The sequence below is a fragment of the Coloeus monedula genome (assembly GCF_965178545.1).
Source record: "Coloeus monedula genome assembly, chromosome: 16".
Classification (NCBI taxonomy): Eukaryota; Metazoa; Chordata; class Aves; order Passeriformes; family Corvidae; genus Coloeus; species Coloeus monedula.
This window is the reverse complement of record NC_138796.1, coordinates 2,766,532-2,782,966: the sequence shown is the minus strand read 5'-3', so window position 1 is coordinate 2,782,966 and position 16,435 is coordinate 2,766,532. Positions and strand designations below refer to the sequence as shown.

The 16,435-nt window shown below is 41.1% G+C and overlaps 1 protein-coding gene across 2 annotated transcripts in view; it reads left to right on the top strand.

The window, feature by feature from the left end:
* Positions 1-575: 575 nt before the first annotated feature.
* BAIAP2L1 (BAR/IMD domain containing adaptor protein 2 like 1) overlaps positions 576-16,435 on the top strand; it is a 36,000-nt gene continuing 20,140 nt past the window's right edge. For both annotated transcript variants that reach the window (XM_082291909.1, XM_082291908.1), the window contains exons 1-3: positions 576-857; positions 9,018-9,093; positions 11,847-11,933. In XM_082291909.1, the coding sequence (XP_082148035.1) occupies positions 807-857; positions 9,018-9,093; positions 11,847-11,933 (214 nt within the window). In that variant the 5' untranslated portion in view covers positions 576-806. The remainder of the gene's footprint in view (positions 858-9,017; positions 9,094-11,846; positions 11,934-16,435) is intronic.

Below are 16,435 nucleotides of genomic sequence, written 5' to 3'. Positions count from 1 at the left end.
TCACCACCCCTCTCCATGAAGGCCTTGTAAGTCAGTTCACAGAGGAAAGATGACTGGGGACAATGTTTTATGGGTGTGTATTTAAAACAAATAGAAAACTTCCCCGTGTAGCAGGAAGCTCGGGCAGTGCCCTAGACCAGGACTGGGGAGAAAGACATTTTTGTCCATTCCTGAGAGGGTCTCTCCCCCCCGCTCTCCCTCACGTTGGGCTGCTGTGGAAGGAAGCAGGGCGACCACCTCGCACCGCACTACCGTCGCCAGGGCTACGCTAATTCATTCTGACTAATTAATTTCTACAGAACCCTCACTTAATTGCTGGGAAAAGACGTTTACCCGCGACTTCGTGGGGCACACACAGCAGAGCGGCCTCTTGAAAGGACTTCCACAGGACTTCCCAGCCGGGCTGGGCTTTGGCAGCGAGGCAGGAGCTCCCATAGAAGGAAGCGGGGAGGAGGAGGCCGGAGGATGGAGGCGGTGCTCGGGAGCAGGCGGCGGCTCAGGTAGAGAGAGGCGGTCCGTGCGCTCCGCCCGCCCCGCCCGGCCGTGCCCGCCCCGCCCGGCTGTGCCCGCCGAGCCGAGTGCGGTGATGCGAGCCCAGCCCGGCCCAGCCCGGCCCGGCCCGGCCCTCCCCGCCCGCCGAGCCAGTCCTGCCGCGTCGGGAGCCGCGGCGCAGGGCCCGCCCCGGCGCCGCTGCCCGGCTGGTTCCGCAAGTTTTTGACAGTTTGTTCGCGGCACCGGGAGCCGAGGCTGCGGCGCTGGGCTGGGGCCGGGGCGCTCCGCAGGACCGAGCTCTCCCCGCCGGCACCATGTCCCGGGACCCCGAGGAGGTGAACAAGCTGACGGAGAACACGTACAAAGTGAGTGCGGAACGGGGAGGGGCTGCCCGCCGCCACCTTTGGCCCGGCACCGGGGGCCGCGGGGCAGCCGCGGCTCGTCACGCGGAAACGCAGCAAACTTTTCTCTTTTTTTTTTTTTTTTCCTTCTCTTTTCTTTTTTTTCTTCTTTTCTTAGTTCTTTTTTTCTTTTCCTTTTTTTCCCCTGTCCCCGTTCCCCTCTCCGGGAGTGATCCCACCCGCCCCGCTGTGTCCGGCCGCTCCCCGTCCCCGCGGCCGGGGCTCCGCCGCAGCCCCCGGGCGGGCACGGCCGCGGCACCCCCGGGACAAGGCGGCTTCCAGACCGGTTTCTGCCTCTCCAGCAGGCTCGGTTCAACAGCCAGCCCTCATTCCCTCGGTGTGTTTTGGTGATAAGGTGGTTTAGAGATCCTGGCGGTTGTGGTCTTCTGCTTGAACCGTTTCTTCATACGGGCCAGAGCCTAAAAATGGCTTAACGCTGAATTAATTTGCTTGCCAGCGTCCCGAGCTGATAATCAGATTTATGATGGTGCACCCTAGCACTGCCTCAAAGCACTGACCGCTGCGGGTAGTTCAGTTCATGTTAGGAGGCTTTAAAACTTTCCAAAATGCCTCATTATTTGTAGAATTAAAAATATTTTGCTTATGGGCACCAGACACTTGTTCTGAACTCTTTTTCCTTATAAACACAGCCCTTCCAAAACACAGCAATTCTAATTGGGAAAAATTCCCTTGAGAATCATACTTTTGGTTGGGTAGTGAAGTAATCCGTAGTTGGATCTGTAATCCTCATTCTGTACAGTGTGTTGTACCAGAGAAAGCACTCACATTTGCATGATTGAATCCATTTGCAAATTTAACTTACAGCTGCACTGCACTTGCAGGTTTGAGCCCTAAGGAAAGCTTTCTGATGGATTGTTCTATTTCACTATTTACTAAATTTTTCTGGTTTATTATCAAATGTTTTCATATTTCTGAAGATGTTGTCATCATCATTTAAAGGTTTTCAAAAACATTTACTAGGAGTAAATTTTGCTGTTACTTTTGTTGTTCTTTGACACACTTAAGTCAACTTTACCCCCATCTTATACCCCCAGTTATATTGGGGCCATGTTGTATTTATTGTTTACTTTCTTTGGACTTAGATATCAAATTAATGCAAAACTACTGAAAAAAAATGAGATTATCCGGCTATAAATTTTGTCCTCTAGAACCAGAGCAGATAATCGTAAATAGTCTGGTGCTTTTTGGTATCAGTTACGTTTGCGGCAAGGCCATAAGCAAACATAAATTCCCCTCTCAGAAGTGCACCCTGTAAATACAGGCTCACAGAGGAGAAACCTGGGAAGTTGACTGTTCAGGGCTGTGCCAACAAAGGAATGCTCTATTCTGTCTATTGACTTCCAGAATGCAGTCGTAACAGTTTTACAGAGGAGAGGGAAGAAGATCTCCTGTGTGTTTTAATGGATATAATTTAAAATAGGCTTTAAAAGGAATGACAGACCACTAAATAGGAAAACCTTCCCTGTTACTCAGTTCTTATTTCCTGGGAAAGTTTACCCTTTAGTTTTGTTTCCTAGACTAATTCAAAGAGATCTAAAGATTGAAATAACCAGCAAAAACACAGAGTAATACAAAGTTAATGTTGACAGTGTGATGAAATGTCTCCTCTGTAGGTATTTTGAGAGGTCTGGCATGTTGCATCACATAGCCCGTACTCACAGGCCTGGAAACCCTCCTGCCCTGCCCTCATTAAAAATTGAAACTTTATCCAGATAAGGGAGAAAGGCTGCTTCAGATAGAGAATGGATTCAGGGTCCACTTTAAAGCAGTTATTTCTACATCAAAGTCGAAATCTTGAAAACAGTTGGTTACCCTTTCGGGGCAGAGAGCAGGAGCTTGTGTATTCAGCACTGGCTGGGACTGTAATCACAGCTCCCCCATCTAAAACAAATGAACACCTCTTTGTGCTGTGCTCTGGCCTCCGTGGAGAGTGTGCTCTCCTTTGTTCAGCAGTGCCCATGGCACTTCTGCTCTTGCCTGTGCCATCCCAGCAGTGCACACAAACACCGTGCTGGGATAGGTAGAATCCAGAGCAGTGTTTTGTGCTTCTCCTACCTGTAAGAAGAAAGGCTTGGTCTGGGGAAACCAATTCAGTGTAGTGCTGTGATGGCATCTGTGCTGCAGGACCAAATACAGGCTTTAGAGTTCTCAAAAAGAATCAAGTTTTGGGTGACCTGGAAAAAGAATAGAAAATTAAATTGAATACCTTGCTGGCCTGCTATTTTGGGGGGAGGGGGTGTTGTTGTGTAAGTTTTTTATTTTTCTTTCTTACAGTGCTAATCCATTGGATTTATTAAATACATGGTAACCTGTGTTATACAAAGCTTCAAAATATATTTACAGAAGTCATCAGGTGGCTGAGTAATGTCGTTTTATTTTTATCTTGTTCTTCCTTTCTGTTGGCATCCAGACCAGAAAGTGAATACCTCAATGTTTTTTAGCTAACCTGACTGAATAAACAGCACAATTCACAACTATGTGTGCACACACAAAAATCAGGGCTGACATTTACCCTTTATGTAAGACCTGAAGAATCACTTTAGCGCATGATGGGAATGGCACGTGCACAATGAAGCCCAAGGGTGTGGGAGCCTATGACTAAAGAGGGCCACAGCCTCCCTTTTGCCAAGGAACTGCTGAGAGGTTCCCTGGTATGACACTGCCCTGCCCTGGCAGGGACGTGGGGACGATGTGGGGGAACACTGTGGGCCACCCTCACGCACAGATGGTCACTTGGTCACCCAGGAAGGTTGTCGTGTGCTGGTGTGTCCCTGCAGCCTGTACAGGTTTTCTGCTGTAAATGGGGGAAAACTGCTTGGCATCCGGCTGAGATACACAGAGTGCAGGGGAAAGGGGACAAAACAGGAAAGTGCTGAGGTACAGACCTGTCCTTCTGCCTGGATGGGCCAAGGGCTGGGCAAGCAGCTCACAGAGTGTTCCCATGGTGGGAGGTTTCTGGAGCTCTTGATAATGGCATGATTGGTGTTGCTAATCTTGGATTTAAAAGATGCATTTCTCCGTATCCAAGTGAATTTTGATTATCAACCAAAGCATAATTTAAAAAAAACCAAAACACCTCTCTCCCCAAAAAACCTGTTTGTTCTCCCCAGAGGCATTGAGAATTACTTTGGTAGGCTATATTGTTTTATCACAGAAATATATCTGATAAATTCAGTTTAAAGTCCCACATTCCATGTTTCTGTATTTTAAAAAGACTCACAATTATATTAAACTACTGGACTTATGTATCAAAATTCAGATTCACCTATGGTCCCAGCTCATACTGCAGTGAGGCTGTCGCTTTGCATTCCTGCAGTACAAATCTAACTCCGGGGAAGAGGAGCCTTTGGGAGTTTGTGAGTTTATAAAATCCAGTTTTTCCTTAGTACAAATTTTCTCCTCTGCCCTTATTTAGAGTTATGCCGGCTTGAGGTCTATCCTTGGGCATGTGTTCATAACCTGGAAAAGTTGTATTAGAAACACACCGATGGATGATGTACTAACGATGTTTCTCTTAAACAAGAAGTTTTCCATCAAGACGACTAATAATTAGTTATAAGAATTAGTCTTTTTGAATAAACACTGGCATCTTGATTTATTCTTTTCCATTCTGTTAAACCTGTTTTAAAATAATATTAAGCTAACTTACAAATGAGATATCTTAACATGAGTGTGTTGAGGGCTCAACTGTGCCCTTCTGAAAACTGTACTATGGATTTCAGAAGCTAAAGCAGGAGATGAAATGCACTAATGTACAAAATGCTTCAGGTTCAGTACAGCACAGTATTATTTCCTTTTTGAATCCTCTCAAGGCGGGTCTTCGACATAGTGTGGCAACACTAAAGACTTTTTAAAAAATTTACTCATTTTCAGATTGAGAAATAATTTAAACTAAATCACTAGTAGCTATACAAAGCTTAGCTATGAATAGCTACAGTGGTGGTAACTAATAGGAGTGATGCTAGAAATCAAGATCTACTTTTCTCTGGTGGTTTTATAATTTCAGAATTCTACCCAAATGCGTTGTTATTCACTCTTGCAAGAGTGCCTGCAGGATGTAAACTTGAAACTGCAGGGAGTCTATGCATTGTTTAGTTGTGTTCATACCTGCTGAGCTATTGTTCAGTGAGGTGTGTCTTTAAGTAAAAAGCAAAGCTGAGCATTTACAGGAAGGCACTTTTACAATGGCTGTCATTTGTTTTGAAGATTAGCGTTGTTTATACGACTATCAGGAACTGTGGAAGATGTAATACCCACACACAACAAGTGGAAATTCAGGGTTTCTTCCTCTCCAGCCTGCTTCATGCTACCCAGCTGGATAACTCACACTGGTTTCATGTGGTGAAAGGAACACAGCAACTCCTACAACAGATTCTGAGGATTTAATGACTCAAATGACCAGAATAGGTTTCTCTTATGCTTTTTTCCTTGGAAGGTCGCTTTTGGCAACTCTAAAGGTCTCTGCATAAAAGATGTTTCCAGTTGCCTGTTTTGAAAATGTTTCCCTTTATTTCCATTCATTCTAAATAATAGAAAGCTGTAGGATCTGATCATGTGCCTCCTCTTCTCGTTAATTATTCTGTTCATGAGAGGTAGTGTGTCACTAGAATATAGGACACACGATTGACAATTAGGAGGCCCTGTTTGTGTGCCTCACTGTACAGGCAAATAATGTGTTGTGAACCACTTTATCTCTCCCAAGCTCTTTCTCACTTTGTGATGTTTATTTGGATTAAGACAAAGGTTTTATTTCCATGTCCTTGTACACCAAGGCAGATAAAAATACTGTTATTTTCTGAGACTTTTGACAATTTTAGATTGTTTTCCTGATCAGAATTTTTTCTTGGTTCCTCTGTCCTCCTTTTTGAGAAGTTTTGAGATATGGCTTTATTGTATGACTTGAAATTTTGCATTGGTGTTCATTCCACTCATTTTTGTGACCTTGTCCTTAGACTACAACTAAGAGAAGCTATAAAGCTGTAAGGTGTGGTAAGAAAAAGTAGCTGTACAAATTGATTTGAGTTGCTCTTGTCCCCTATAACTTCTGAAGCTGAATAGAATACAACAATAATTTTAATTGCTCTGAAATGCCTTGACAATATCAAATCTATAGCTCATTCTGAAGAGGGAGTTGCCTGTGACAGCTTCCCTTTTTGATAAAGTGCTCTAGATACTTCTTCCTGAATTTCCTGGACTTCAAAGACAGCCCGTGGTTACCCGTGGTTAATTGTATAGAACGACCACCAAAAAACCTGGCCAGGTTTTTTGTTTGCCTTGAGAATCTAGTCTTCAGTAGAAAGGAAAAAGATCACATATTACGCTTTTTTTCTAATGTATGAAAGGGAAATAAATCTGAGAATTATTTCATCAGTTCATCTTGGAGACGTGGCAGGGGGGTCAGGGAGAGTTAAGTTTTTCTATCGAGCACAAACCTTTGATTGAGATGAGCCTTGCCCAGTGCTGTGAGGATCAGCTAACACCCATAAACCAAACTCTGCTAAACCAAGCAGACTCCAAAGGGGAATTTCCATTGCAAAGGTTTTTGCCGTTTCTCGGGCGTTCACGTCCAGGGACTGGTTCTGCTAACAATCAACCACTGTGGCAGTGCAAAGCCTGAAACACTTCCAGAGGCTGCCTGGGCTGATGGAGAAAAGATCCATTAGTTGTGCTCCTTCCAGCTGCTGCAGGCACTGGCTGTAAATAGTTTCCTCACCTTTCCCAGCAGCTTTACGTGTACCTTGAGCAGATGTGATATCCTGGAGCTCTTCCTCCGAGTTCCCTGTGTTCAGTGGACCTGCTGTGTCTCCAGAGCGTGGTCTGTGTCTGCTGTTCATGAATACCTGCTGTGGATCAAGAGCTCTAGTGAAAAAACAAGAGCTGTGGGGCCTGGCTTCAGAGAGGGGAGCTGTTGAGAGCAATTTTATTGGGGTTTGTTTACTTCCTCTTGGATGAAAACAACTGACAGGTGCAATCACCATTTTTTGCTTGAAATCTGCATTAGAGGATGACAAGAAAACCATAATCTTTACCCCTGAATGCCTAATACAGTCATTCCAAAAATCAGTGCCTCAAGGCCAATAATTATCACGTTATTCTTAGAATTTTGGGGTAGGTGGCAATAAGGGGTTTTACTCTGTAATTTTTTGTTTTGAGAAACAGGGTTAGCAGAGGCAGAATCTTCCAAGATTATTTTCAGTATAGAATGGCAATTCAAGGTGGCATTGGGATTCTTACCTGCCATGGATGCACACCATTATGGTACATCTTTTTTTCCTCATATCCTTGAAAATACAGGACTCTCTATCCTGAAACAACCCCCTAATTCATCTTTTTTTTTTTTTCCTTGTGATTCACTGACTCCATGTAAGTCAGCAGACATCATCTTTAGTACACAGCTGGGAAGAAATGGCAAAAAGTTGGAATAGGAAGAAACAACTTGCTCCTTGGAACAAGTGTCTCACAGAGTACCTCAGCAACGAGGAGAGCAACAGGCACAGCAGCAACACAGACAGGAACAAATTAAAAAGCTGGGGCAGGAGGAGGGATGTTCCCAGACACCAGAGCCTGAATATCCATCCTGTTAAGTTGTTAGAATAGCCCTTGGCATTGTTGGCCCAACCTGAAACACACTTTCCCAAATGATTTCTGGATGTGGTTTGTGAGTTAACACAAATCAAGGGCCTGGGGACAATAGCTGGTTTGTTTGCAGGGATTGCATTTGGGTGGGTGAGAGTTTAATGGGACAGACCAGAAAACATTCCCAGTTGCATTTAATTTGTACACAAAGGCAATGAGGCCAGGTATTGTTCTGTGGCTGCTTTTGATGTAATTTATACTACACTAGTATCGGAATCTAATAGTTTATATAGTTTTAAAATAACTGTATTTTTACTTGATATGACTGTTAAAGTATTACTGGAGTCAATCCTTCACTTTTTATGTTGAGCAGAATTCAGGTATAGTGCTGTCTTTAAAAAATAATAAAATTCTATCTGCGTGACCTTGCCTGAAAATCAGATCAATGTGATGGTATTGCTGTTCTTTTTGGGTCCCCCTGTGTACTAAACATAAATATTTTCATTCTGTTAGTAGTACAACAGACAAAAGCTCGATAGTATTTCACTTGTCTTGAGTCTTGTATTTCTTGTAAACAGAAAGCATCTGCTTTGAATTCCTTGAACTTGACAGCTCTGCTGTGTGAACAGTAGTGAGTTTGTGTCATAAAAGTATTGCCATAAAAATAGTAAGAATAACAGAACGGTGTCCACAGGTATCTCATGATCTTCTTTTCATGACAGTGTAATTTCAGAGAGTAATGTCATAGCTATAGTTTCGTTAGGAAGATTCTGGGGAAAGGAGGTCTAGAATCTGCAGGTTGTAGCATTTGCTGGGAATGAGAGCAGTCCTGCCTGGAGCTGCTGGATTTCAGATTCTGATTGTTTCAGCCAGTAATTGTATTTAACAGTGAAAGCAACTGCAGTGGTTTTTATTTTACCCTCCTATTTAAAGTCACCATTTTCACTGTCTTTCTGAAAGAACCATGGCTTTGTACAATTTTCAAACAAACAAAAAAAGCAGAAAAAATCCCCAAAATAACCAATTTCACTTAATGCATCTGTAACACAGAAAACACAAAGAATATGAATCAGAGATCTGATGAAATTTTTCTTCTTTTCTTTTCTAGAATTTTTTTTAATTTAGAACTCAAATCTTGAACCACTGTCAGAAAGTTCTTGTCTGAATTTATAAAACAATTAGTGGACAAAGGATTTTCCAACATCACCCACCATAAAGATGGTTTTGTACAAACTTTGATCACACACATGAAATCCTTTTGTATTATAAACAGCCAGATCCCTGTTGAAATAGTTTAACTTTTTTTTCCCCATTTGTTGATCTTAAATGCTCAGTTTCTTCTCCCTTCCATCCTTTGTTTTCCTGTGTGCCTCAAATCTTCCAATTTTCATCCATCCTTGGACTTCTCAGTTGTGTGCTGTACATATGAAACTTTAAACTAGACTCATCTCAGGTCGCTGAGATGAGTACTGAAACCCACTGTGGAATTGCCTTGGTTATAACACAAATGTTGTTTTCTTTCACTAGAATGTCATGGAACAGTTCAATCCCGGACTGAGGAATTTAATAAATCTGGGGAAGAATTATGAAAAAGCTGTTAATGGTAAGTTTCCTGGCTGCTACATTTAGAAAGAATGTTTAATTCTCATTTAAATATACATACTGGATATGAGGGTTGTGTATATAGGCTTCCAAGTTGAACTTTGGATGTGTTTAATTAAGAGGAAGAAAACCCCAACTAACAAGCACGAATACACAAATATACCTTCTCTCCAGTCTTTTGGGGTTTTTCCACTGTCCTGGAGAAGTTGCATCACAAACACTTAGGCACAGAGCTCCTGCAAAATAAACTGAAAGTGGGTTTAAGTAACCCACATTGGAATAATGAATGAAAAAACCCCAAGTTATGTAAATTAGGTGTTATTTTTTTTCTCTCTGAAAATACCTTCCAGAGATATTTCACATTCTTAGATGTGTTCCTACTCACCTACACACATCACTACCTAAGTAACCTTGTGTACTGAACAACGTGAATTAGTACAAGTTGCAGGAGTGAACTGATTTGTTGTTGTTATCCATACTAACCCTGATGATATCATTTTTATGGAGTCAAAATCAGAATGAATAAATTTGAATCTAAGGACCCAGTTTCTCCAGCTTTGTAGAATATAATTGCTTACTTCCATTCCTGACCTCACAGAAACAATCGAAGAAGGGCTTTCCCAGAGCCTGCACTGTGGGACCTGTCAGAGCCTGCTCCATTTCAGCATGCAGACCTGTCAAACTGCTTGATACCATATTAAAGCCATGTAAAATCTCTCTAATTTTGCCTCACTCAAGCCTATGGCACATCTTTCCCCTCCGTGTAATGCAGTTCTCTGAGAAATGGGATCCTGCAGAAGTAGTGCATAGCCAGACAGACACTGAAATCTCTCTTCATGCAAATTTTAGACCTGGCTTGAGAAAAAGATAAAACCAAAGCCTGCTGGAGATGAAAATAGGGAAATGTTGACTTATTTGTGGTAGTGCCTAACTTGATGGATTAACACGTGGTTACCTAGTACCTGACCTCAGGAATTACAGGTAGTACCAGAAGTAATAACAGGTGTTTTCATATTCATTTGAAATACTTCTATACCAGTTTCTAAGGGTTCTGCTCTTCACACAACTTTGCTGTTGATATGTTGCATTTTGCCTTTTGTTACATTTGCCTTTAAGGCTGGCTGATAAGGCATATCTGAAATGAATGCTTAATTTCAAATGAATATTTACACTGTTGCAACAACTGTTGCAAAGTCATCTTTGGACTCCCATAAATTTGTAATGTTTTCACCATCGCTTCTGAGTGGTGTAAATAGATCTGTAACAAGGAGTAAATACTCTGTTGCTAAACAAACACTTCACAGCTTTCCAAAAAAGTCGGAGTAGGCTGACAAAGAACATAAAACGTACAAGAACTCCAGATATGTTTGCAATGTATTTTTCTACATTTTGAGGACAAAAGGTCAAAAACCCCTCCCTTTCTGCAGAAGTAATTTGTAAGCCATAGTACTGGTGAAGGGACTATGCAAGCGGGGCTCTTGATTTAGCTTAGTTAGCACAGGGAAAATCACACATTTCCTTCCTTTTTTAGTGCTTGTATTAGGAGAAAAGAGTGACTTGGGGCTGTCTTGAGAAAACACAGATAGGAAGAGTTGGACTGGCATCAAACCCTCTTGTACAGGTGGCACACTGCTCCATCAGTAGCACCAGTATGATTCTTCTGCTCAGAAAGTTTGAGCACAGAGCACCTATGAGACAGAAATCACCCTTTTTAATGCAACAGAGCCTCAAAGAGGATCTTTGTTCGATTTGGAAAATGTTCAGACTTCTCAGTGAATATACTGTTATGTAACCAAAGATGTCACCTTACTAGTAAAAACTATAAAATACAGACCTGTAATTGGCAATTATATTCCTCTCGGAAAAAAAAAAGTATTCTAAAGTCAACAGTGAGGTTCTGCTTGACTTTCACTTTAGGCCAAGAATGTACAACTACAAAAAACTGTGACGAATAACTTCAATAAGTTATTTTTCACATTAAAGCTTGCCAGCTTGTCCTTGTTATTTCTTTTCTCTGTGGCATGCAGATGAGTTCTAGACACTGAAGATGCAAGGCAGGCACTGTAGATCTATTCCCTGTGGAAGATGTTTCTCCCCACTGGCCTCCCTGCAGCTTCACTCCGACGTTTCCGTGTTTGTTCCAGCGAAACTGGCTTTGCTGTTTAAATCAGCCCTAACCAGGAAATGATTAACTGGGAATAACTGAAACCTTTGTGGTGTACAGTGAGAGCTTATTGGTTCCTGTAACAGCCAGCTTTAGAGGGAAATGATGATTTGTTTTTGAGGGGCTCCACATTTCCTTGGGGCAACCGCAGGCCCATGGTTGGTGGCCAGTTGCCATTTCCCAGATCACTGGTCTGGCTGGTCAGTACAAGAGACCTCAGCACTTTTTTGGGATTGCAGTTTGGTTTTATTCCAACAGTTTTCTCTGTACCAAGGAATTTGGTTATGTCCTGACCAATGGCCTATGGCTAAGCCTTCCCACCAGGTGCTGATTGCCCCATGGGAGTTGGAGCTAAGTAACAGGCTGAAACTTCATTAATATGTTCTGGAGTTCTGTCTTTGTTTCCTGGTTTCACAGATCAGCAGGGAGCACAGGGACTTGTGCAACTTTCTCTGACAGAAGGATTTCTTGCCATATACCCCTCTCTTACTCTGTGCTCTGGATGACAAGATTTCATAGGATCATAGATTAATAAAAATTGAAGATATTTTGATTTTTTTAACAGTTGTGTTTTTTTCACTCACCCCCAGTTATGGTAGTGGCTGGAAGAGCATATTATGATAGCCTTGCAAAGATTGGGGATATATCAGCGGATTCTCCAGTATCTAAAGAATTAGGTAAGTGAAAAGTAATTTTTTAAAATTACTTCAAAATATAAACTTTATTTTTGCTTTTCTGCTGGCAGTTCACCAAACGAATGTGAAGTAGATAGGGATCAGTAAAAGTATGTTCTACTCTTATATAACAGGGGTGGAAGGGATCAGTTGCCTTTAAGGCATACTGTTTCTCAAGACACTTACAATGTTTTGACAAAATTACCTTTTTTCCCTCCTTTTGTGAATATGTATCTGCATATGCATTCAAAAGCATGTATTTTTAAGCTCATATAATTCTAAAATAAATACAAAAATATGTATCTTGATTTTTAATGCAGAGGTGAAGGTTGAAATACTTCTGCAACAGAATATTGGTATGAGGAGTCCTAGTGTACAACAGCAGTTTTAGAACTAAAACAATTTTCTGGTTGAGTGTCATTGTGAAGGGTTCAGTTTTACTTCACTACTTTTGATCAAGTGTATCACTAAAAGTTCTCAGGTACATTTATATTTATTTCCTACTTGAGCTTTTGAAAGAGAAACTGTAGGCTCAAAGATGGATTAATTTTACATTAATAGAAATCCACTTCAAGTTCTGTACTCTCCCGAAAACAATTTCTGAATATTCGAAAGATCAGCAGCAGCACTTGCCCTTGACAACTTCACTTTTGTAGGTTGAGCAGTATAATTGCAACACTGGGCAAAGGAGTACAAAATATTTGTAATATTTCTGGCAAAAGATTCTCAAGTCAGTGCAAAACAAAGAACTGGGACCTATACTGCAAAGAAGAAACATTTGCTTAATGCCTTCATTTGCTTTTTGACAAAAATAACTTCATGACGTGTCTTGCCTCTGAACTTTTGATTTTGGGCAATGTAGGACTCTTCCAGTGATGTAACTTGCATCCCCTGCTGTAACTCACAGTATTTTGTTAATTCCGCTGATTACAAAGGATGGGTTTAGCAATTTTTTTTTCACAGCTCTGGAGAAGTAGAATTGAGGGGACAGACTCCTCTTGAAAGGTGGCCACTGGTTTCTGTGTGGCTGCCTACATTTTTATGGATTGTCCTGAAACCACTCAAGGGTGAGTGTTAACGTCTGTGCCAAGGGCTGGGAGCGGCAGAACAGCAAACAGGGCAGAGCAAACAGTCCCAGCAAGCAGCTCCCTCTGTTTGCTCTGCAGGCTGTTTACAGAAAGCAGAGCTGCTGCTGTCAAACTGTGGAACAACAGCTAAAAGAAATGGCTGTGCAGAGTCTTAGGAAATCACAGAAAATGCACAATTTCAGTTTTTGCAATCAAGCGCTTGGGCAGATGCATGGAAGCAACTGATTTATGACTTGTCAGGGGGGGACATTTTCTGCTTGTTTGGAAATATTATTATTATTGGGTAATCTTCTGCTGACTTCTGAAAATAACTGGTTTTCCCTATTGTTTGGGACAATACAGAATTGTGATTGAAAACATACTTTTGTTGAACTATGAATTCCATCCTGCAATTACAAATCTTTTTCAAGATACACCATATTGAGAAAACACAGCCTTCTTCCCTGCTTTCTGTTCACCTTCTGCTTTAACTGTTACTGCAGAAAAATCTATTCTTCTTAAGGCAAACAGTAACTCTGGATTTCTTCCAACGTACTCTCTGATGGAATACTTAATTTAGAGATAAGGAAAGTCAATGAATGCTGGAAAAGGCATGATAATGTGGCTAGGAGTCTGTGACAGATCATTTGCATTTTCAAGAAGAAGTCTTTCTTACAATTCTGAAGCTGGGCTACAATATTGGACTATTTACCGCAGAAATATGATACACCCAGGTGTCTCCAAAAGTATCTGCTTGAAAAGAAAAGTATTTACTGTACACTCGTGTGTTTTAATAGCATTGCAGGGCATGCTAAGCAGTATGGGGTGTGTAAGGACAGATCAAACTTTGCCCATTCATGGGCCCTGTAACTCCAGGGGAGTTGCTGCAGCCACCTGTGCAATTGTCTCATCCATGAGTTCCTTTAGACTTGCCAAAAGACAAGTGATTGACCACTAGCAGCTCTATCATGCATAATACTTCTGTTATCTGTGCCAAATTAGAGGTGGTTTCACAGTTCAAAGCCAAACCTGCTGGGTGACCTAGAGTGTATTCACTGCCAGTGTGATGTAAAGATTTGTATCAAACCCACAGCCAATCCTTCCTTCTCATAAGGAAACACAGAACTGAACTTCTGAGATGAGACAGTGAAATGGACACCAGCTCCACAGCAGGGTAGAAAAAGAAATGCACTAGAAATAAAGGAGGTTTTTTTAAAGTAGAGGGTAGAAAGCAGAGAGGCTGGAGAAGTCATGGGGTAAAAAATCAAATAAAAATCAAGCCAGAAAATGCTTTCTTCTGTTGAATGAGATTGGAGCAGAAGAGGGAAATGAGAATGAAAAGGAAATCTGGATATTCCAGCTGATTCAGAGCTTTTGTACTAAATATCTCTATCTTTCAAGTCTGGTTGAAGCTCTCTGAATCATTTTAATACAGAATAATTTAAGCAAATTGAGGAAGTAGAAGAATGTACTGCAGTCATAACACAATCCTTATGAATAAGGGATGAGTTGATTGAGTCAACATTTTTTCTAATTCCATATTTCCCTAAATTTCTGAGCTTGTAGTCCCTCAGACTTGGCTATGAGCATTTAAAGAACAGAACCTGAATTTGGTGGTTCAAGCTATTCTGCAATACAGAATTTGCATACCTTTTTTCCTAGGCACCTTTTGGAAATCCCTCCAGGAAGAAAAGATAGAAAACAAGAAACTGCCCGTTTAAAAATGTTGAGATTTCATACTATTCAAATTTCAGCATACCACACCTGCCCAATAAAACGCTGTGTTTCAATAATGCACTAAACCAATTTCACACAGACACTTCACCACGGTGTTAAAACAGTAACTTTCACATGTTGCTAATTGTTTTTGTCCTGCCCAAAACACAAAGGCTTGTGAGGCTCTGTCACGTCGATTTTTAGTGCTTATAATTTAAATAAAATCTCCTCTAGTAACACCAGCTGTCTCTGTAGCCTTCACTTAAGGAATCAGGAAGTTATTTCCTGCTTGCCTGTGGAATACTGCTTCTCCTATCTTCCCAACTATCTTCTCCAGCACCTGCCAGTTATTGTAGCTACATCTCATTTTATATTGTGGGTGTAAAGTCCCACTTTGTTGTGTAGCAACGGTATCTACAGCAGTCACCCACAATTGCATTATGGGTCTGTACCCAGAGCTTATTGCTCAAGAACTAAGGAGTGTAAACTATTAATTGCTTGTCAAAATAGAAGAAGAAAGAAAAATATTATCTTGCATGGTCTTGATCAGTGGAACTAAACTGTAGAAGATCAGTATGTTAATAGGACAATCAGAGGAGACAAAATAGTCTTCCCTAATCTAAGGGATAACCAAGACTGATAATTTATTTAAAGATTACTCTGGTTTACAGGCTTGTTTTTGATAGTTGCATTGCGTTCAAACTTAATTTGAAGCAGGTATGCAAGAGCTTATGCTCATCTGCAGTCTAAAATGTAAGAATTTGGGAAGATTTGGGTTCCTTTCAGAAGAATTTTTTTTGTTAAAAACCAGTACAAATGATCTGGAGAAGCAAGTCTTGTTCTTTATTGTGGCAGTCACAAGATAGAGAGAGGTGGGGAGAAAACTCCAAAACTTCTCATGGTGCACAGAGGATGTGGAATTCTTTCCTGACAGAGGGTGAGCCCTGAACTTGATGTTCCTCTCAAGCACAAAAGAACAGACTATTCTTCAGGTTAAAATACAGGATTTGAACACATTCACAAAACACTTTTGCCCATCAAGTGGTGTAATTTTAAAGGTCTCCACAACTTTGTCATGTTTTGCCAAATACAAAATCTTGTGGTATAGTAATACCACTTTATTTTACAGAGTAATAGATTGATTGCAGGAATTCTGTGGTATGAATAACGGGGCAGGAGTTCTCTGTATCCATGTTTCCTTCTTTTGAGAGCCTTTATACTCCTCTGCAGGTAGGCAAATGCCTGTGTTGGGGTAACTGAATGTTGGTTTGAGAGTCAAGGCTGATAAACCATCAGTCACAATAAACTAGTGATGGTTGATGAAAAGACCTGCAGCTTATCCAAGAGTTGGCATTTCGTATGAATCTCTATCAAGTTTGATCCTTTGATAATCATTTAATACTAATAGAACCAGCAGTGTGAGGTTCAATTTGTAGAGGGTTGTGATTTTTTTTTTAGTGATAACCACTTTATTTCAGCTTTGCAACTAAGAGAAACCCTGTGGGCTTTTCTTTTTCCTCATTATTTCCAGAATTAAGAGAATTTCTGTATCAGAAACTGTGTGCTTTAAGTGTTCAACTCATACAGGAAAGAATTTGGAACTAAATTGGAAAATTCTAATTTTGCTAAAAAGGACATACCTACTTGCTGAAAAATTTCTGATCAGGCCATAATGTAAAGCAGTACTTTCTTTTTAAAAGATTATCTTGCAAGTATTTATTA